Here is a 24,054-nt window from a genome sequence, read left to right on the forward strand (position 1 = left end):
ATTAAATTTTATATAAAAAAATTAAATTTTATATAAATAACATATCTGAAATTTCTATCGTTTGTTTGCTCATATTTTAAAGCATATAAAAAAATGGAATCACCTACCTGTTTGACTCGTAAGATTGATAAGATCGAATGTGTCACTTGTGGGAAACTAATTTCAAAGAATAATTTATCGATACATAAGACAAGGTGTAACGGAGCAAATCGTTTGTTACCTTCTAAAGCCTGTGCTCAATGTGGAAAAGAAATTAGCATTCCAAATCTAAGTAGACATTTGAATATTTGCAAACCATCGACCGAAGAAGGAACATTGAAAAGAAAAAATGATTATTCTGAAGCTGAAGCTTCTGCTCCAAAACAAATTAAATTAAATAATAAATATAAACCAGTTAGGTCTGCATTTAATGGTCGACTTCAGGATTTATCATTTACGTCGGAAGCAGGCCGTGACATTCCTAGTTTCTTGCGTGAAGCGAAAACTTTTGTACTGAATACTTTGAAAAATAATCTTGAAAATAATTCCATAAAAGTATACGTTGATTTATGTTTCGAATATGAGAAAGTCGATGGTACAACAAAAGTTGTTTATCATCGTACCAAAAACCAAGGCTCTTTATTTGGCAGATGTTGAAAATTTGGACGAGTTGTACTCTAATCTGTCAAATGAGTTGATTATGAAACATGACACTTTCGAGGCTAAGGGGTCGGGATGGTCTTTATGTGGCAGTCCTCATACATTAACCATTTACGTGAACAAATTCATGCCTTTTTCTGCATCGAGTTACGTCCCTCTTACACCGAACATTCAAAGCAAGAAAGCAGTATTAAATATTCAAAATAATGACTCAAAATCCTTTCTTTGAGAAAATTGGCAGCTTCTTGCAAATAACCAAACCGATGAATTTGTTGACAACAGAGGAACAAAAAATATTTGACGAAACTGTCGAGTGTCCAGTGTGCAATCAATACTTCACAAACGAGAATCGTAAAGTGTTTCACCATTCGCACACAGACGGTCGTTTCATCAGCGGAATCTGTAATGATTGCAACCTCAAAATTCAAAAGCCCAAATTTGTCACCATATTTTTTCATAATGGATCGAATTACGATTTTGATTTCTTAATTCGGAAACTTGGATATGACACACAAAAAAAGATATTCGTGCTCAAAATGAAGAACGATACATTTCTATAAGCAAGAAAGTTAAGATTTCGGGGACAAATGAAACCATAGAGATGAGGTTTCTTGACTCGTTCAGATTTCTCTCTGCAAGTTTGGACGCTCTAGCAAGTAAACTCTGTGACGAACAATTCAAAATTACGAAAGCTAGTTTTCCCAAGATAGATATAAAACTGATTAGAAGTAAAGGGATTTATCCGTATGAATACGTAAACAATGAATCTAAATAAAAATGACGACACTCTCCCTCCTCAAAAAGAATTCTTCAGTCAACTGAGAAAAGCAGGAATTACGGACATAGAATACGAACATGCACAACTGATGTGGGATAAACTAGAATGTAAAACATTCGGAGATTATCACAACGCATACTTGAAATTAGACATAACAATACTTGCGGAATTTTTTTCAAGCATTCAGGAAAACGTCAATGTCGATTTACAAGTTGGACCCTGCACATTTCTGTAGCCTCCCGGGATTAGCGTGGTCTGCAATGTTGTTGCAAACTAAAATTAAGTTAGAATTATTAACAGATGTAGACATGTTACTTTTCATCGAGAGAGGGATTCGGGGTGGGATGGTACAATGTGCACAGAGATATGCAGAAGTCAACAACATGCACATGGAAGAGAAATATGATGCGAATAGACCATAGATTATTTTTTTGTTTACCCAGGAACATGCCCCATAGGAGATTTCCGAGACCTGGTTACGCTACACACTCGTAGCTCCCCAATTTCTTCACGATGGTGGGTTGCTACCGGTCCCATACACAGGCCGAGAACATAGAGAGTGAGCATAGGCGGACTCGAATCCATGCCGTCCTGCAGTCGTTGTCCAAAGCACAGCTCCTTAGACCGCACGGTCACGGAGGAGGACTTTCCTTATTTTACCTTTGGCTAATCGCGACGATGAGGATGAATAATGAATAGAAAAATAAAGAAGGTCACGCACAAAGTAGAGGACGATCTTCAACCTCTTAGGTGACAAGTTCAAGCTCTAAATATGAGGATTTCAACCTTAGACGACCTCAATTTCATAATTTTAACCAAAAAAAGCCTACTTACACTAAACTTCTCATCAAGGCCAAAATAGTTTGTAACTGTGAAACTACCCCTGAATACAAATTGACATTTTTTCCCATGTGAGTAAGAATTAAATGTGTGGCATACAGAGATAGATGATACCTTTTGAGAAACAATTAACTGTATTCTGTCCCAGCATCTCTGGAGCAAGCCGCGCATAGCGGAAGAGAAGTGGAGAGAGGAGAGAGGGGATCGAATGGACAGAGCGAATCAGTGCACGCTGCTGGGAAGGCTGGTAACTGAAGTGGGTTTCCTCCCTCAACGCAATCCCGTTCCTCTCACGTGTTCATCGCTGCTCAGATACTTGTCTTCGTTCACCTGCTCCAGAGATAAGTGGGACAGAGTGTAGTTCGCATGCATGTAGCAACTTATCCCAGAATGAAAATTCCACATAGTTTTAAAACGTTTGTTCAAGCAATGAATGACTGGAAACGGATCACACATAATTCCCTTGCCAAAATCTAGTGGTCGAAAATTAATTTCAAGACATTTCATATTTATTCACCATATTCCAAGTTATAAGGAACTATTTCGTAGATGTTTATGAAACCGTTATAAAATTACAAATAAAATATATTCACAAGCTTAGATATACTAATACGAAGAAAGAAATTCAGAGTTAAATTTCAAATGCATGTGTATAAAGTAATTCTAGAAGTACAGAGCTATATCTGAGTATTTAACTTCTTTTTTGCAGATGACGTTTACAATATTGAGGCGACAGAATAATTAGGAACTGTAGCTCCAAGAGAAACAAAAGGCGTAGTGTATTGGTTAGAGTTCTTAAAAGCATTGCGGTCCCACGTTCGATCCTCCATACTAGATGTTCCTTAAAAAATATACCTTCCATTATACAAGAGCATGGTAACATTATTTATAATAGCAGTATAACTTATAATGGCTACATTGTTCTGCATATGGAATTTATAAAAAAAATAAACAAATAAATGAATTGACACACGTTCAACGGGATATTTTTATATATAAGATCGTGAATTATGATACTCTAACGATAATTGTGTACTGGTTCCAAGACATTGACAAATATTAATGAAATAACTATTTATATGTGTGGCAATTCAGGTCATGCTAATTTTACCCCTTTTCCCACTCGGGTTCAATGCAAGGATACCTCCGCAAATATCGAATGAAAAGTTCTCACCATGTGCAATTCTCCATTAAATGTTTTCGCCGAGTCGTACTACTTTCGTTTTCTTTGTTACAAGCAATACTTGTTTGCACCTTACATGCAGTAGAGTTACATCTACATTTCTCATTGGTCAGCTCCTTCTACCTGGCTTAAGGAGCGAAAGCTTGTAGGGTAGTGGTTACCGTTCAGGATTTTCAATGTAATGGTTATAGGTTCAAACCCTTCCGGCGGCACAAAATATTCGTAAGTTTTAGACATATCCCATTGTGTTCGTTGTCCACGCCGTGAGAAACGGAATGATTCCATTTGGAATTAACGATGGGGGGAGGGGAAATATTGCATTACAAAATCTCCATTTCAACGAACCGAGAAGTGGAGAAAAATTGAATAATTATTAAAAATTACGTTCATTTTTTTAGTAAAAAATCAAAGATCTTACATGGAAGATTTTTAACTTGCTCTGAACTCAGCCAAAAGGCATTTCGCACCGATCTAATATATTCTCCAATACATTTCAAAATGTTATTGAATGTTTCATGTTGATAATTTGACCAATGCATCCATTCTTGTCGCTCAGAGTATATTTTCTGCAACTACCTCTTCTCTCCAGTTCCTTCTCCTTCTTCTCTCCCCTCTTTCTGTTATGCTTTTATCTCATATCGCCTTCCCTACTTTTCTCGCATCTTATCTCCATCCCACTCTTCTCAACTCCTCTTATCTCCTTTCCTGTCTTAGATTTCCGACTCCACTGCACTATTCTCTCTTTTTCGTTCTTCTCCTTTTCTCTCCTTTACTATACTCTCCACTTCCCTCTTCTCGTCTCCTCATCTCCTCTCGTCTCGTTTTCCTCCTCTTTTCTCTTCTTTGTTCTTTATTCCTCATCTCTCCTCGAATCTTTTTCCATTCTCCTCAACTACATCTCCTCTCCTCGTCTATCCTCTCTTTCTTCTCTCCTCTACTTTTCGTCTTCTCCTTTCGCTTTCTCTTTCTCCTCTCCTTTGTAACCTTTCGTTTCCTCTCACATCTTTTCCTTACTGTAGACACATCAGCGATGAAATACTAGAAAACCTATTTTTTGCTCTGCACGCAACCCACCAACGGCTTGTGTAAATTGGGTTGCCTAGTTTAAAATGTCGTTGTCCTAAAACTTTTGAGAGACACTGTACATACATACGAATATTAAAATAACACCGATGATGTTATTTTCAATTTTGTAGCAAGAAGGAAAATACTAATTCTAACATTGTAATTCTTTTTTAAGGAGAAGCTGGGATTAGCTTTTTCAAAAGCATTTTCTGCTCATTTTATGTAGAAAAGTTAGAAGTTCGTAGATAGACTTAATTTCATAAATGTGTGACCTTTCATGTGGTGGCAGAATGGATTTTGATAGCCAGATCATAGCTAGAGACGCTATACATCACGGATTTTCAGGGACAATCTCTGAATGGTATAATTTGTCCCGGTGTTCCGAATAGTTTCGTTGGGATGTACAAATGTCCTGGAATCGGGTGGGAAAGAAGAAATGATTAAGACTATACTTTCCTGAACTTTTTTTTATATTTAAACGCGTGGACGAAATTTTAAAATGCTCAGTTTCCAAAACAAACTAACTCTACATTGAACCATTCCCTCTCCATAATAGTATAAGAGTTAACGAGATACAGATGGTACTGCAAACATCTTTGACTTCACGATGGCGCCGCCGTCTGCTAGTGGTGCTGAATTTCAGTTACGATTCTCTTCCATTGTATAGTGAGGTGCTTACTATAAAGACTCACTGCTTGGGTGCCTATCTGTTCAGTCCGCAGTTTTCAAATAAAGTTCCCACACAATGTGTGATGTAAATGACAGTTATGTTGTACAGTCACGGACAGTTCTGGGTTGTAATGAATGCACTGACTTTCAATGGAATTATTACAACCCAGCAGTGTCCGTGACTGTACATACATACAACTTTATCGTGTCCAGCCGCCCCCTTCCGCCTCCCTAACAAGCTACCGGTCAGTAGTGTCCCGGATTTTCACTTATGAAATATAAGAACCCTAATTGAACCAAAAGTTGAACTCCCCCCTTACGTGAGCTATATACAGGGTGAGCACAAAAACAGTCCCTGGTTTGGAAAGTGTATAACTTTAATACCAAAAGTAGTATTTTGCGGAAATGTTCACAGTAGTTGCATAAACTCATAAAGTTTTTGGTGGTGTTCATTGGAATTACAAATACTCAATGTGCGCGCCCCCTGTTACGCGGGAAACATCGAGATGGTAATCCAGCTCCAACCACACCTTCTCAAGCGTATCCGGTGTGATGAAGTTGACAGCTGTACTGATGCGTTTCTGAAGATGATTCAAGGTTGTGAGTAGTGGAGGTACATAGACCTGATCCTTCACGAACCGCTGAAGGAAAAAATCACAAACTGTCATGTTCGGTGATCGTGGGGACCACTTGCATAGATTTTTATCTTTGGGTCCAGCTCGTCCTATCCATCGGTGTGGTAGGTTGTCGTTCAGAAAGCCGCGTACAGACTGATGCCAGTGTGGGGGCGCTCCATCTTGTTGTAGAATGTAGTAAACTCTCATGGAAGGTCGCCTCATCACTAAAAATTATCTTTGTCAGAAAGGTGTCCTCGTCCTTCATTAAAGTGTGGGTAGTCTGGCAAAACTCACGTCGCTTTACCTTGTCTTGTGGATATTACGTTTCAACCAATTGCAGCAGTTACGGGTGAAACCGCAAGCGCTTCCGTAAAATCTTGCTTACAGTTGTTTGTGGCACCTGCAACTGCCTGCCAGCTTGACGTGTTGATTTCTTCAGGCTGTGTACAAAGGCTTCTCCCGCACGCTCCACAATTTCCTCAGAGACGGACGGTCGGCCAGAATTTTCTTTTCTTTGATCACAAATGTTTTATGCCACTTGAAAATGGATTTGTGTGTTGGTGGATCGACATAAAAGATCCTTTTAAATGCATGCTGCACTCTCACAACACTGCTTGTTTTGGCAAGTTCTAACACGCACCAGCTTCTTTGCTGCGGGGTTAATGACATTTTCGATGTCACTGCCCTCTAGCTGCCAAAGTCACAACTAGCAATTGTGAAAAGAAAGATATGAAAATATTTTGAGATATCAATTTTATCAATATATTCAAGTAACTATTAATTTTATGACATCTTGAAATCAGGGAGTGTTTTTATTCTCACTCTGTATACGCCCATGGCAGCGATATACAAAGAAATATACTGCAGAAATAATACAAATGCACAAAGAAACAGATACTGATACAGAAAGACTAAGACAAAGAGACAGAGAGAATAAATAAAAGAGAGGAGGGGGAAATATGCAGAGAAGAATAGTTAGGAAAAGACAAAGAGAGAGCGACAGAAACAACTAGAGAGAGGAGGAGAAATACAGAGAGAGGAAGAAAAAGACATAGAGAAAGACAAACAAAAACAGAAAATTTAGAGAGAAAGAAATCTAAGGAGAAAGAGAAGTAGGAGAATCAAAGCAGAAAAAAAATAGTATCGGTCTTAGTAGAGGCGCCTGAAACTTATTTCTTTCATATCTGGAGACATCACTGAACTATGATGCTTCACAATTTATGCCCACACTCTGTACACACACACAAATTACAAATCATAGTGAAAACAGTTCATTGTCTCAGAGGTTAGCGTTCATTACAAATTCGCATTTTTTAATATCTGATCTTACCAATGTGTTAACCCGAACTTCTTTGTTCTCTCGCAGGAGTCACTGGAATAGAGGTCGGAGATCAGCAATAATACAATATCGCAATTGTTATAGAATTAATATATTCGCTTAAATTGAACCTATATATATATATTCGCATGCTCACACCGAGTTGCTGTTCAAAGTGATAAGCGTGTGTGTCTGTTGGCTGTTCAGTTTCAATTTCTGGCGCTAGCTGTCACCGGTGCACATATCTGGATTGATGCAGTGAAGTGAAAGTTGCTGGTTTAATATAATAATATTGTCAGTACAGACAAAAGTAAATCTGCAGATAGTAGTCGACGAGGTAAGTGATGTACTTTATTGGTTCGTGTCATCAGTGTGGTTCATTCCAGCCTTGGAAATACCGGTGATTTCTTCATGAGCATCAGGTTATCTATCAATCCTTAAAACACAAAAAAACTTTCACATCAAGACGAGCAACTTTCTTTTAGTAACGTTTTGTTTGATAGTGTCTGGTTTCGACGACACGAGCTCTCAAAAAACAGGAATTTCTATCCTGTTTGTATGCAGCCTTGTGGTACAGATCGAAATACAATACTCTATTACGATACACCCTGCATATATTTATTCCTCATTCGCACTCCCAAATTTTTGATGACACTGAATATATTTTATCAAATATCCACACATTTTAATAAGGAAATGGAATGTTTACTGCTCAGGAAACCAGAGCAGGGTAATGACAGCTCTTGCGGCGAAGTATCATGGTAGACTATCTGCTATGGGGGTCCCAGAATGCACGTTTATTGTTTGTTTCCTCATATTGTACACATACACATTTATTTTTATCCCAAAATGCTGCTGGGGCCTAACCGATGGCGCAGGGGTAGCGCGTGGCCTTGTAATCAAGGGGTCCCGGGTTCGAAACCCGGTGGAGGCACATGGTGGTTCGGATCCCACTTTAAACTGTAGGTCCAGTCCCGATTAGCCTTATTGTGCATAATGTTTACTTAAAAACAGCAAACCAAATCAAATCAATCCAATTCAATCAATCAAACCAAAACGCTGCTCGCACTGCGCAAATGCTCATATTACACATAACGTATGGGTTTTAAGCAACGACAGGATGGAGTGAGGGAGTATTTGGGAAGGGCGCTCACATTTAACACAGCGAGTTCGGTGGCTGAGCGTGTCTATACTCTACCCCAGGAATCTGTGTAGCAAGGCCGTGCATAGTGGCAGAGAAGGGGAGGATCGAGTGAGCAGAACGAAGCAGTACACGCTGCTGCGAAGGCTAGTAACTTTCTCCCCTCCACGCAAGCCCATTCCATCTCACGTGTTAATTGGTGGAGCCGTCTCGCGTTACTACTTGCGCAGAGACTTGTTATCGTACACTTTCTCCAGATATACCCAAGACAGAGTATAGTAGTCGACTTTCAATCTCACCACTGAAGTTGCCATTTCGAATCCCGCCCTCGTCAATTTCATCGAAAAATCACGCATCCTCGTCGTCCAGGTTAGCCAAAATTGGCAGAAAAGCGACGCAAATAAGAGTAATACATTTAATATACCCGTAAATTCATTTTAATTTTAATTTGAATATTTGTTGTAAGTCCACTTTATGAACATAGACCAATTCGGACTGGATCTACAGTTCAAAGTTGGATCCGAACCACTGTGCAATGTGACTCCACCGGGTATCGAATCCGGGATCTCTTGATTGTATAAATGCATTTTTTAAAAAAAAACCGAACACCAGACAATACTTCATATCTCGAGTTTTTATTTTCTTCCTGTGGGGAGGCAGTGGGTGTGGATTTGGCCACCGGCGACATTGACCCCCTCCTCCCTATGGTGCCGCGTCAGTAGTTTTAAGGGTTGTTAGCATAAGTTATGGCATAAATAGAGAATTAAGAAAATCCTATGTAAAATCACTACCAATATGTAGTAACGATTGAAATACGTATGTATAAATATGTAATACGCTATTAAATACATTGAAATTAAATACGGATGTAACTACAGTAAAAAGAAAGCTCTAATATAAGCAGTCAATAAATTTGTTTAACGGTCATCCAAGGAGAAGATGGACAGCGTGACGTTTACAATATAGCGATCCATCTCGGACACGTCTAAATGTAATAATAATAAATAGTCTATTCAGGAGAGACAGCTAAACATCTTGACAGCTCAAGATGTGGTCCACTAGAACCCTCTGTAGTTCTTACTGAGGGCCTGCCATTGCTATCATGCTCTTCCAGAGAACCTTGGCCTTGTTTCCCAGGCGGAACGACCAGGAAGGGGACAGAGAGGAGCAGCAGAACGTCGTCGATGTTCGTGAGCAGTTTGGGAATAATTTCAAGGACGCTCTCAAGAAAATCCCAGCATTGTCTTGTAACATGTATGCTCTCGCATGCATTATAGCATCCGATACAGCACGATTTGCCCTTTGAAGAAAATTGATATCCACCTGGCGTGCAGTAGGGGCTGGATTGCGAATTCGTTTAAATAGTGTTTCATTCGAGAAAGGAACCCCCGTCCCCCTAATTTCACACAGAGCACTGGGGTGTCGGGTACGAATTTGACTAATATAGGTGAAATATATTTTAGCGTTCGACAGCCGAAAACGCTCGAGTGGACAAGTCCCAACGTGAAAGGACGATTAAAGATAAACATGTGCAGGTTTCAGATCAATATCTCGTTTATCGTACATTTTTTGGTACGAAGCACTTACTTTGTTTGAAACTTGGATGTTCTATCTGCAGAAGACGATTTTCACGGAACTTGATTCCCATCTGCGTTCCACTTGCACCGGTCCACCCCTATCTTGCTACTGAACTAGTCCACTTAACACATTCGAGGCTCTCTACTGACGTAGACGAATTGCAAACAATGTTTTTGGAATACGGCTTGTATGCAATTCGCCAATAATGAAATGGTGAATTTGAGGCTTTCAGTTTCTAAAAATAATTCAAATGTGACGTTTAATGCTTAATATAATAGTTAGGGTAATGCACGTGAAAAATAACATCAATGGAGGCCTTCTGAATCTAGTTCTCACACATGACTCTTCAATAACATAGAACGACATTACGGTTTAATTGTCGGTTCCAATCTAGCTCTTTAGGACTTCATTTCTGTACAGGATGTCGACATACAACAGACACAAGCTTTCACAAGTCTCATTTCGGCTCTAAGAGCTCTTGAAAAATATAGTCATCTTATGTATATTTACCTAAAATAGGATAAGAGACATATGTACCTGGATGTTGATACATGCATGGTTTAAGGAGAAGTGCGAAGTCTCTCACATACTGATATTGTTCCCGTACTCAGGGTAGTGACTAGTTAAAGAATGAAATACATATTACTGAATTAACTAACCAAAAATGGCCTGATACTGACTTATTATTGATCAACATAATTACAATTTATTTTAAATTTAGATTTCAAAGTGAAACTGAACTCCAGTGACAAAAAGTTATTATCTGGCATCCAACATCCACACAGACAGTCATGGCACACTTTTTTATTGAACGTAACAGTGTAATATGTTTATGATGGTAAGACATTATTATTATTATTATTATAACATATGTTATATCACAATATATATATATATATATATATATATATATATATATATATATATTTTTGATCAATTACGGAGGGCCAATTCTCAAGAAACTCTATCATAACTGGGCTACTTTGTCAGTGCAATAATATTTATTTATTACTTTAATTGATTGAGTTGGTGTCTCAAGTGCACTTTGTGCATATTATGGGTAATCGGGACTTGACCTACAGTTTAAATTGGTATCCGAACCACTATGTGCATCCGCCGGGTATTGAACCCGGGACTCCTTGATTAGAAGGCGACGACGATACCACTGCGCCATCGGGAGGCCAGTTATTTATTACTATGTTAGGAAATAATACATAAATAATTTCTTGTATTGAACTGTCCTCTTACCCCCACGCCCTCCCCGAATTGCAACATCAACAACAAAAATCACAAATATCAGTCACGGAATACTGTTTTTACTGCCATGGAATCTTACAGACCACGATGAAACATCTAACTTTTACTGATATTATTGACCATTTTCCACTCTCGCGTACTATAAATCTCTTTTACTGATTCATCCAATAAAGAACGACATGTATGTATCGTATCGTTACAAGTTACAAATATCGTATTTCAAGTGCTCATTTCGTTGAAATGATTGGTCTGAAAGAAAACATTATTGCGAAAATTTGTGTATAACAACATGTCCTTCAAATACACTCACGCGATCCACTTCTGTTGCAAGATTTAAAATCAATGGCGCCTATTGAAGGGATATGCTGAATTGAATCGTATCCCTGCCTCTCAGAAAGTTTAATTAGTAAAGTTTTCAAATTATTCATTTCTAAGTTGCATAATAAAGTTCAACGATGGAAACATGCTGACATAGAAAAATGTAATACTTACATCCTGTGGAATCCTATTAGAAGTCTTCCAATGGAGCACGCTGGTTGAACTAATGTATATTTCCACCATAACTTCTTAAGGATGGAATATTCTAAAACTGAAATTTTAGAAAAAAGAAACTTATTAAACTTTTTACCCAAAAGCCCAATTGGATATAAACAACGAGTGTACAAGCGAGCGAAAGCCTTTTTGTCTGAAATTTCAAGTATTATTAAGAATTAATTAATTAAATGTTTTAAATTACATGAAAATTATTTTCATTACTCGTTCACAACAGTATATTTATCTTGATTAACTAAAATTCAAACACACAGTTAAGCGAGTTCAGTTTGACCATAAATAAAATAAAAGAGAAATGCAATGTGGCACAGTTTTGTGCGATGGTGGAAATAAAATGATTGAAAAGTCAGTTGCGGGGGTGCACCTTGTGTGCTCGTGGTTTCTTCTGGCACAATTAAGAGTCTACAAATAATTAGAGTTACAAAACAAATACTTAAAGAAAATATTTCATCAACATGTTTTACATTCCATCATGGAACTTAGACTTGTACAGTCACGAACACTTCTGGGTTGTAACACTTCCATTAGCTTTCAATGGAATCATTACAACCCAGAAGTATACGTGACTGTACAGTTTGAGACCTCTTAAATAGAATGCGACAGTTTTAACCACTCTTCTAGTGTACACAATCTATACTTCAGCCATACAATATGTCTGTAAAAAACGTGAGATGACTAATATTGACAATGATACACATAACAATAACATACACATCGTTCACTATGTATGATCAATTTCAAAATTTTGTGCATATGCTACTGTATATTTTAACACTAAGTAGGGCTGCATATTTTCAGGTTTTACATATATACGTTGTTGCTTTTAAGGCATATTAATTAAGCCCCTAGCAATCAGTATCGATGCAGTAATTAATTTAATTCATTAAAAAAAACTTCTCATCCGCCAATATTTCTGTTCGACAATATATTAGTTTGTTTTCGGCGTTTCAAACAGAATATTTCCAATTAACTAGCACTCTCCAAATATGGCCAAAATTCTAACTTCCAAGCAGATAACTCCTGCAACGTTCGGACCTCCGTGGCGGAGTGGTTAGCACAACGGGCAACGACGCCAGGAGTTATACTTTACGAGTGTCCTTCATCAATTTAATCATATCAACAATCATTGTCATTGTCGCTATTACCCCAAAAAGTGGCAGAAAAGCGAGGGGGGAAATCGAATCAAATCCTGCATCGTGCTTACTTTTTTCTTCATTATAACTACCAATTTCACTAACAGGTAAGAAAAATGTGTTTTAAATGCAAGGTACACTGCAATTCTCCAAGAATTACAATTGTTTCTACAAATCTGAGTTAACTTGTTGATATTTTCAGGTTTACCAACGATTCGCTTTCCACGCCTTTGCACACTAATTACAGTAAAGAAATGGCCGACGATACAATAGTCATCTCAGGAATATCAGGTAGATTCCCAGAATGTGAGAATGTTATGGAATTGCGAGAGAAGTTGATGGATAAAGTGGATCTCATAACGGAAGATGAAAGACGGTGGAAGGCGGGTAAGAGAAAAATTCCAATTAATTCAATAAGAAAGATATTAGTAATTACTACTCCACTGATCAAGTTTCTGCATACTTTGTAAAGCAAATTAAGTAGTTCTCTAATTGATTCTGTAGACGGAAATGCTAGGGCATGTCATGAGTGATTTCGGATTTCTGTCTTGGGGGATTTCTGTCTTGTGTTATTTTGTTAAGAAAATCACCTGAAGGAAGAACAATATTGATTTATTGGTTTCAATTATAATTTAAGAGAAATGAAGCACTTTAAATAAATAATCATTAATTAAATTTTATAGGATGGGCCAAAAGTTAGGTTCAGTGGGAATCATATGTACTGTGTAGCAATTGTACTGTGTAGCATCACCACGTTCATGCACTTTATTTTACCCAATGAGAGCTTCAAGAATTTAAAAAAATGCTAAAGAAGCAGCCGATAAGCTTTACACCAGCATAAGTAACAAAATTAATCCTTAAAAACACATAGGATGCAAGAGAAAAGTTAACGAAAATATCCATTGACAATCTGCCTAGTAATACTTGTGTAACACCACTGTACCACCCACAAAAATGATGTGGGTGAGGGGAAAAACATCTACGTCATGTCACCACGATGGTCGCCATCTTGGAACCAACTTTCATTTTCTTGAGTACAAAGGTGGTAATGTGACATATCAGCATGAGCTAGAATTTGACGAAAAACACGATGGCATATTCAGTTTTATCGTAGATTTAATCATATTAGGTTCTCTGTCCCATTTGAAGAGTTTTGGGAGGCCAGAAAGACTCCCCCTTCCCCTAATGTCGACACCATTTGTTATTTTATAAATTCCAAATATTCCAACACAATATCTGGTTTCATTTCAGGCTGTCCCGGAGTACCACAACGAACGGGGAAAATAAAGAACTTGGAAAAGTTTGATTCCCAGTTTTTCTCTTTCCCAAAGGCGTACGCAGACAGAGTGGACCCTCAATTACGAAAAGTGCTGGAGGCATCCTTCGAGGCTATATTGGATGCAGGTGAGACTGTGTATATGTGGATTACTTTGCCTTAATGTAACTTACACAGGATGTGGCCGTGCAACATGGACAAACTTGTAGAAGACATCAAGACGAACATATTTTCTGAATAACAGTTTAAAAACCTTTCCTTTTTCCTCTCTGTCGCCTCTTTTCGCCTCTACGGGTTCTCCAAAACAATAATTTTCCCTCCTACCTAGATATATGTAAGCAATTCAGCAATTTAGCACAGCAGAATATCATCACTGGTATTAATTTTTATTTCTGTCACTTAACACCTCAACTATGAGACGACTGGCCAAGCACGTTGGTATTTGATCGCTTCACCGAAATCCCGTTTTTACGCCCTGCGCATGAGTGTGACGTCATCAATTTAATCTAATCATCATTCATCTTCATCGTCGCGATTAAGCAGAAATATCAAGTAAGCAACGTAAAATAATAAAAATACAAAAACGTAGTTCTTATGATGACGGTATCATGCAAACAGAGAAGCACGCAGAGTAAATTGGTAGGGGTTATCATCCCGTCACCCTGAATCATGCATTCGAGGAGAAGTATCCTATTTGCGGATTTTGCATGAAAGTTGCAATTAGTAACTTTTAACCAGAGGTATTCACACTACACAAACATTATTTTCACTGATTACACAGTCTACACATAGTGTACTACAATTTTGAGTGCTCTTTTCTGTGTAGTGTTACAGTATGTGGTGTCTGTACTAAGTTGTCATCATTTTTAGATAGTATAGGATGTAAGAAAAAATATTGTATATTCATACGTATATGGTTTTGGATGCCTACAACATTAGAATTAGTTTGATACATTTGGCCATTCAAACCAGAAATTACAGTACATACTGAAATAAGAGATTGATATTAATCCTACTTAAAGCATTCTTCAAATCTAGTTTCAACTTCTGTACACGAGTGTCTATTATAAGAACTTGACAAACGGCGACTTTCATTATGTTAACAAATCTGCAATCAGTGGACGTTTTCAGATTGGGTTTTCCTCAAATGTGGCTCGGATTGTAGGTATAAAAACTGCATCAAACACAAGCAGATCATTCACATATTTCAGTTTTGAACTAGTGATGCCTCATAGAGATGTACTCTTGAGCGTGTCAACTACATTATTTCAGTTTAGCGTCTTTATTACGCAGGTATAAGTCCGTCAAGTCTCCGTGGGAAGCCTGTGGGAGTGTTTGCAGGATGTTGCTTGAACGAGTCCCAGATGTGTAATTTACTTCTAGAGGAACTGGAGGTATCGCCATTCGATCTGGTTGCGAGCAGTGTTTCTATGTTGTCAAACAGACTTTCGTTTCACTATGGATTAACAGGTAAAACACTATTTATCACTATCCAGTACTCAATCAGATCTTTGTTAATTTGTTTCTATTTGAGGCATTGTGTGTCCAGTTGTATCGTAACAATCTGTAGAATCTTTGAAATGTAAAATACATTGAACTCCAAATCCCAGACATTTAGCCATCACCTCTCCAGACAGGAAACAGCTAGAAAAATCTAAGGAATGTGTTGTCGGACATTACCGAGCTTACTTGGTCGCCATCGTTGTAAACAGGTGTAAAACAATCGCAATCAAGGAAGAGACTACAGGTCTGACTCTGTATTTGTTTAGTAAAATCAATCTGAATAAATATCTGGGAAGAGAGAGGTGAGTAGTGAGTTCTAAGCCATCAGTCAGAGTGGTCAGTTTGAAGCTATCAGTCAGAGAGTGCAGATGTACGAGCTAAAAGTCTAAGAGAAGGGGAGTGAAGTCTGGGCCTTCAGACTTGCACTACAACAGAAACCTAGTTTATTAACCGGTCCGTGGTTCAACACCTCGAGGGAGCACTTCCACACAGTGAAAGACAGGTATTTCCATTTACCATTCTGATCCATCTGTAGGGGTTTAAACTCAAGTGTTGTGTTTTGCAAATTAAGTGTATAATTGTTACCTCTCGCACCTTACCATCAAGCTTACCATGAGTAGGGAGTTGCTCCACTATAAAGGGTGAATGATCAGTGCGCTACATCAATCCAGTTCGATCGCAAATACCGTAGGGTAATGTTACGTGGTGATATATGCGGATTTAAGCGCGTTATGTTTTCCTCGTAAAGCCCTGCGAGAATGATACGGTATTCAAAATGACGAATTGTACACAATGATCTATGCTCAGGATAATTTCCCACTTTTTAATGTTTCCAGGAGGATATGTATAATTCTTTATGTTCTTGCTTTGTAGGACCTAGTCTTACAATAGACACGGCTTGTTCCTCAAGTTCCTCGGCGTTCCATCAAGCAGTCATGGCCATTAAGTGTGGCCTCTGCGACTCTGCACTTGTAGTCACTTCCAACGTCACTCTGATGCCTCACATCAGCAACAGGTTCTTCCTACTTGGGGTGCTTTCGGAAGATGGCCGCTGCAAGGTGTTCGACGAAAAAGGTAACTTTTAAGCAACATTCGCACCAAATAGCCATTTATATGCCAGAATCGTTAAGGAGGGATTATATAATTGAATGGTATGTCGCAGAAACCGCAAGTAAAGCTTAATGATTCATTAACAGTTAACTGATTTGAAATCTGTTACAAGTTTTGCTATCGTCCAAAGTATTAGTCTTGAAAAGAGCCACCAATAAATATTTAAGAAGTTATGCATACTAGGACGTAAGGTCAGAGAGTTTGTTTCATGCCAGAATTTTGCATGTATGTATTTGTACTGAATTCGGGACAGTTTATCTCTTCGCAGCTTGTAACTGAAGGTACTCTTTTCAGCTGACGGCTACGCAAGAAGCGAAGCGGCCGTTGTCTGCATTCTTCAGAAGAAGAAGGATGCGAAACGCGTGTACGCAAGCATTGTTCACGCAACGATAAATAGCGATGGGTACAAGGATGAAGGAATAAATTTCCCATCGCGGTATCTGCAGAGGGACTTAATGGTTCGAACCTACAAGGAATGCGGCGTGGATCCAGCCACTGTGGACTACGTCGAGGCTCATGGAACAGGAACCAAGGCAGGTCTTTTGACCTTACTTTTCCTTCTACCAGTGACGGCGAATAGGGTGGGGCGTGAGGGAAGGTAGTTACTCCCTTCCCCCTCCTTACGTTTTGCCCTCGTACTATGGCATCTTAATGCTAAGCCTTGTCTACCAAGAGAAAGTAAGGTGTCTTTGCTCCCCACGTTTTTTGCACCCAATTGCCGCTGCAGACTTCTGCATAGTCTGGTATTCTTCGGGTGTATAGAATGCTTATACACGTACTCCAACATCATTCTGAAACTTCGATATCACAACGTCGTGAATAAATTGTATGCAGTAATTGTTCTTAAGCAATAGGAACGATTTGATGTGATTCTTGCAGAAATTATTGTAATGCGAGCGAAGCTATTAAGAACATTTTTAGGTGTTCCTTTGTTCCTCATTTTCATGACAAAATTATTAACTTAGTAAGTCGCTTTTCGCAGGAAGCTCTCTTAACCTCGAGGTCCGGGACGACCGCCCCCTTACACACCCCTTCCCCATTACTAAGGCTGTGTGAATGTGTAAGAAGATGTTTGATGAGTATCAAATTACAATAACCAGTGTATACTGTTATAAATGTTGATCAAACTTGTAGATAATAATGATTCACCACAGCTGCATCTTATTCCATACGTTAACATGCAGTTCTCGTAACGGGAATTCCGAGCCGGGGGGATAATTGGCCGAGTTTGGAGATAGTAGAGGGTATGCAGTAGGTGTGGGGACGCTTATGCAAATTATCGTAGCTTGAGAGTTGCTATATCAAAATATGGGGATAGTATCTCCCGCGTTCTCCCCACTTGGAACACTGGGAACATTCAAAATACTCAAGTTTTAGTAGAGATATTTATATGATATAATAGCAACACGTACTTTTTCATTTATAAGTCCAGGCACCAAGTAAGAAAATCGTCTGCTCTCAGCCAACTGAAATCAAAATTAAGAAATCATCTTATGGCGTTAACTTACCAGTACTGCAAACAGGAAGATAAATCAAATAAAACCGCATTTAGATGTAAACTGTGCGTGTTTGTGTTTTGTGTTTACATAAATGTTTTTATTTTTTAAATCCTCTATGTTTCTCACGCTATCAGGTATTATAATCATCAGTATGTAAAATCTAAGGTAGAAAGCTTCTTAGCTTATATTGCTTCTATTGCATTGTCCTCAGACTAATGAACAACTCTAATGAAGATTTGTGCTTCACAGGTGGGTGACGTTGAAGAAGTGTGGGCCTTGAGCGAGGTGTTCTGCAAGGACCGAACGACACCGTTGCTCATTGGCGCGTTGAAGAGCAACATGGGCCACACCGAAGGTGCTTCCGGGTTGTGCTCCATCGCCAAAGTCGTCGTGGTCTTGGAGTCTGGGATAATTCCTCCCAATCTGAATTTCAACAAACCCAAGCCGGAGATGAAGGCAATACTCAATGGGAAGTTGAAGGTAAGTGTGATGGTTGGAACTCTTCTACGAGCATTCTAGTTTCTTGACGGAACGGATCCATTGGATTAACGAAAACTACGAGTCTGCAGAAGATTCTCGGTCAGCTGATTGATGACAATGAAGATGAATGACGATTTGATGAAACTTACGAATGAAATATACTGAGTCGTCCGCTAAATGTGCTCGGCCAGCGTCCATAAATACTGTTAGTCCAGATAATAATAATAATACTCTACCAAATATAGTAAATATAACTATTTCACAAAACAAATTAATAAGTGAAGACCAGCAGTAACTAAGGATGAAGAATTAACCAAGGCAGATAAAAGGAGTTGGAGCAGCCATTGCCGCACGAAGTCAGCCAGAAAATAGAATTTGTGCACTTTTCGTTATAGCTGCAATGCTAATAAATCTACTAATTAATATTACATCAAATTCGGATCATGGAAAGGAGTCTCTTCGAGCCCACGGGTACTATTTCTTCCTCGAAAAGTAATATATTGACTCTTACCTTGCGGTACCTTTTCTAATTGTTATTAATGATACGCTATATCTTTTCAAGAAAAACGCCGATCAATGTAAGCAAAATATATATATTTTTTTAATTCGTCTTATTGTTACAGGCTTAAAAATATTGGTGGTATATTTTCTCATACGGATTTCTATAAAGTCTCTCTCTATAAAGTTTGCGATAACATAATTATCTAGAACATAATGTTAAGGGAACAGTCTTGTGGAGACTTCAACAACTGAGTATCACTTTTGCATTCGTTTCAATGTTCATAACCTCCATGTTGAAATTTAAAGAAAATTATTTTCTCAAAAATACACACACCAATAAAAATTAACATTACACTGAAGTAATCTAACACAAAGGTGAATTTATTGTAAGTCACATATGCAATATTAAAATACATTACTGCAGAATTTATAACGTATAAAAACCCGAATAGAAATAAACCAGGATAAGACAAAATACATAATAACAACAAGAAACAAGATCAGGTATCAAACTATAAATGAGTTCGAAATGCACAGTCAAAAGTTTGAGCGAGTTCGAAATTTATAATATCTAAATATCTAGGTTCAACAATAACAGAAGATAATAACACTGCCGAAGAAGTAAAAGCAAGAATAACAGTAGGCAACAGATGCTACCATGAATTTATAAATATTTTAAAATCCTTACAACCGAAAACTGAAGCTAAGGCTGTATAGAAATGTAATGAGACCAATAGTGATGCCTGGGTCGGAAATCTGGTGTCTCACAAAAAAGGAAGAGGAGAGGAGATATATGGAGAGGAAAGTTTTACGTAAGATATATGGACCAACCAATGAACACGGCATCTGGAGAATCAGGACAAACGAAGAACTAGCTACACTTAACCAGAACCCAAGCATAAGAAGTGAAATAAGAGCCAAACGCCTTAGCTGGCTGGGGCACGTAGAATGGATGCAACCAGACAGAGCAGTATATAAGATCTACCAACGGAAACAAAGAAGGCAAGAGGAGTGTTGTCAAACCCAGGAAGAGATGGCTCGACCAGGCGGAAGAAGACCTCAAACGAATGGACATAAGAGGGTGGACAACTAGAGCGAACGACCGAGATGAGTGGGCAGCTATCACCAAGGAGTCCAAGGCTCTGCATGGGCTGTAGAACTGTGGAGTAACAAATCTGTTCTAAAGTCTTTGTACGGTTTAAGAGGTCTAGATGGTAGCATATCTTGTTGAGGAGAAGAATTTGAAATGGGATAAAATATAAACATACCGCTCTTACTGTACTATTCTATATCGTAAGAATTTTAGTTGTGTGATATTGTACTTTCTATTTGAATTACAGTAGTTCTGTATTAAGGTATCATAGTGTTCTCAGCACTTAATGTTAAGAATACTAAAATTAGTAAATGACTAAAGCCACCTCAAATTATTCCTAACTAAGTATTCGTTTCGCCGTTGTAGGTTGTGACCGAGAAAACCCCGATCCGACCAGGGGCGTTGGCGGCCACGAGCTCCTTCGGCTTCGGAGGGGCCAACTCTCACGTCGTTTTGAGAGGCAACGACAAACAGAAGAAACCTACGGTAAATGACCACCTACCGCGGTTAGCAGTATTCTCCGGAAGAACTGAACACGCATTGCAGAAAATAATAAGGGAGGTAAGAATCTGAATTTCAGTAATATTTGTAAGAGAGAATAGAGTACCTGCAAAATAACTCGGGTATAACACTCTCTCATTTTAGTTCTTTTTCTTTCTTTGCATATTTGAATCGATTATACGATTTTATTTTTGTATTAAACAAGCACATTTCGGGAATTTTCTTATTAGGTATAGTTTTGCATTTTGTTATCATTAATTATGATATTCTAAAAACTCATAATTTTCTTCCTTCCTGTTTATGTCGTTTTTCTACACTACGAAAAGTTACCGTAAATTTTACAATATTTTACCTTTAAAATTTAAGTCTTCCTGTTAATTTACAAAAATGATAAATGGCCGTTCTATTTAAATTTTAATATTTTTCTTTGCATAAATATAGATAATGGTAATAATTTCCAGTTGTGTTCACCATAAATATATTTGTAAATAGAAGAATCGATTGAAGTTATACTATGTCCCGGGAATCTGTGGGCCATGTCTCGCGTAACTGTAGAGAAGCGGAGAGAGCGAGTGGGCGGAGCGAAGCAGCACGTGTTGCTTCTAACAGCTGGTACCTGCGGCCTCATTTTCCTCTCAATGCATTCACTTCCCCTCTGACGAGTTCATAGGTCGAGTCCTCTCGAGTCACTAATTGCACAGGCACTTGATTTCGCTCGCTTGCTCCACAGATACCCGATATAGAGTATATACTATTATTTCTTCAATCATTTTTCTTAATTGTACCTCCTTAGTTTGTAGCAACGATGAGGTTGGTGATGAACTCATGAAGTGAATTATGGTAGATACAAACACAGTGAAATAAATACCCATGCTTGACAAAGGAGATCGACCCTAGTACCTCTGGCATCGTAACGCTTACGCTAACTATTCCGCAATGAAGGCTGGCAAGGATCATATCCATTATGTATTAAATGACGTGTGAGCTAATACTCCTGTCCCTGTAATAGAGTCCCGTAAAAATTTTAGTTATGATTTGTCTAACCAATGGAACCTAGTAGAATACATGTGGGAGAGTCAGAAAAACGTGGGTAGACTAACATATTCTGGACTGGGTGTTTTAGACGCCATTTTCCAAAATGGCCGACAGCGACAATATTTTTCTTTTATTTCCCCTCCTGAACCGTTGAAGTCATAATTTTGGTATCTAAATACCGTATATGTTTTGAAAGGTGAGGAATCGAATAAAATGGTTAATGAAGTTGTCTGATTGTTATTTATTTCAGAAAATCTGTTGTTTTTTTTGCATCTATAAAGGATAAAATGAACAAAAACTGACTACATTTATTTGGAATGTTACAGTTACACAACATAAAGGATTATAATAAAATATAGCACACATGATAATTATAAAAACTCTGAACTTAAATGTTTTTTTGCAAGTTATTGCAACAATCTGAATAAAAAAAGTAAAAAAAAATCTGAATAATAATATGATAATTTCTTATTTTCTCCCACACTATCTTTTACATTATTCGCTGCATTTGCAATACTCAGTGCATGGTAAATATTTCATACAACATTTACATCTACTAGTAGCACATGCTTTACAAGTACACTGTATTAGTATCTCAGAAGGCATTTCATGAAGGCAGATATCAGGCTTTAGAACGTCATTTGCATCTTTACACCATCCATAATCGGTTGGTTGCAGGGTTCCATCAGGAAAGTAGCTTCGTGAAAGTTTTAAGCAGAACAAAAAATCATCTTCTCAAATGTCCATTTCTTATTGAGAAAGATGAGGGGGAGGGGTAGCTCAGATATGTGCTTCTGTTTGTGTAATGAGTAACGAAGCTCATCAAATGTCTTATACTTTGAGGATGGGTGTAAAACTTGAACAATATATTCCTCTGCTTAATAAGTGATTCTTCAAACAGAGCATTTTCTTCTGCAAATCCAATTAGTAATGTTTCTGGTGATGCTTTCAGTGATCACTACCTGTAACGATGTGCGCCTTAATTAAAGTGCTGCAAAACGTAGCTCCCAGTTTTCTCCCCGGCATGGTTAGAGGCACATAACGTAGTTTGTCACCCACTCCCACTTTAATCCACATTTCTTCCAATCCTTTCGTGAATAGTTCAAATAGATATCGAAGGACGAGAACAACTACATCAGTGTCATTAAATAATACGTACTATGAGGCATTTTATGCCTGACTGAACAGCATGGAATATATGGAGTATCATTCTAGAATCTGCTTCTTCTACAAAGGTCTGAAGGTAAGAGCAATTTCGAAGTTCCTTGTTCATAACTATGAAGGAATCTCTGGTATCATTGTCTCCTGTAATGGTTCCACTTATCACTGTAGTAAAGTTAGTAGTTTTTGCATGTTCAATAAAACCGGTAGCAGCGGACAATTGAAGAAGCTGTTTGTTTTTACTTGAAGACCAGAATCTGTATAAGGAATTAGTGTGTACCATTCGATTGTCATAATTTCAATTGGATCAGCAGGTCTCAGTCTTTCTCTTTAACCTTCTTTTAGTGACTGCTCGATGTAGCTGTCAAATACAAAATCCACTCATTTAGTTCCGTGGTATTGAGTTGCATTATTCCAGACTCTATCTATACTTTTAAAAGTTCCCATACACTTAGTTCTGAGTTGGCGAACTTGTGACATAAAATCAACTACGACAGCAGTATTCATGACTTCACGTTCTTGAAAACAGTAATCAGTTGGATCTAGTTCTTTTTCCAGTTCAGACAACAGTAGATACTTTACAGGTTTGTTTGTGTAGCCATTATCATCTAATAACATATTAGTTGGCAGCAGATCATATTTCAAAATATATTTCATTTTTTCTCCTCGTGCTTTAGCTATTTGTATACTTCTATCAGCTGCAGCAATATTATTATTTTGGGAAGCAAGTGTTGTCTTCGATTTAGGAGTAGGCACTACTGTTTCACCCATCATTCTTGGGAGTTTTACCATCGTGATGACACCAGAACGTTTTGTAGTTTTCTTAACGAAACGTTCACTTCTGAATAGTTCATAACTCTCTTCTCCATGCTCTCTCACTTTCATCAGGCGGATAGCATCCTCTCTAGGTACACATTGTTTACTGATAAAATTATGAAGTTGGGTCTGGCTGGATGTTTCATATGGATTGCTTCTACTATTCATAAATTCAAATACTGCATTCACAAACATTAACATCTTGGAACTCAAGTTTCCTGATAATTCATGATGAAGAGTTACCTCATTGTAACTGATATCATCAGCACCAAGTATTTCTCGGAAACAGTTGCTTATTCCTAGTACCTC

The 24,054-nt window shown here is 38.0% G+C and overlaps 1 protein-coding gene across 1 annotated transcript in view; it reads left to right on the plus strand.

The window, feature by feature from the left end:
• Window positions 1-9,352: 9,352 nt before the first annotated feature.
• LOC145985659 (fatty acid synthase-like) overlaps window positions 9,353-24,054 on the plus strand; it is a 73,948-nt gene continuing 59,246 nt past the window's right edge. The window contains exons 1-8 of the mRNA XM_083119730.1: window positions 9,353-9,504; window positions 12,973-13,157; window positions 14,022-14,174; window positions 15,340-15,516; window positions 16,423-16,623; window positions 16,954-17,192; window positions 18,408-18,638; window positions 20,599-20,793. Coding sequence (XP_082975856.1) covers window positions 9,353-9,504; window positions 12,973-13,157; window positions 14,022-14,174; window positions 15,340-15,516; window positions 16,423-16,623; window positions 16,954-17,192; window positions 18,408-18,638; window positions 20,599-20,793 — 1,533 coding nt within the window. The remainder of the gene's footprint in view (window positions 9,505-12,972; window positions 13,158-14,021; window positions 14,175-15,339; window positions 15,517-16,422; window positions 16,624-16,953; window positions 17,193-18,407; window positions 18,639-20,598; window positions 20,794-24,054) is intronic.

Source organism: Lepisma saccharinum, chromosome 1, assembly GCF_977018435.1.
Source record: "Lepisma saccharinum chromosome 1, izLepSacc3.1, whole genome shotgun sequence".
NCBI lineage: Eukaryota > Metazoa > Arthropoda > Insecta > Zygentoma > Lepismatidae > Lepisma > Lepisma saccharinum.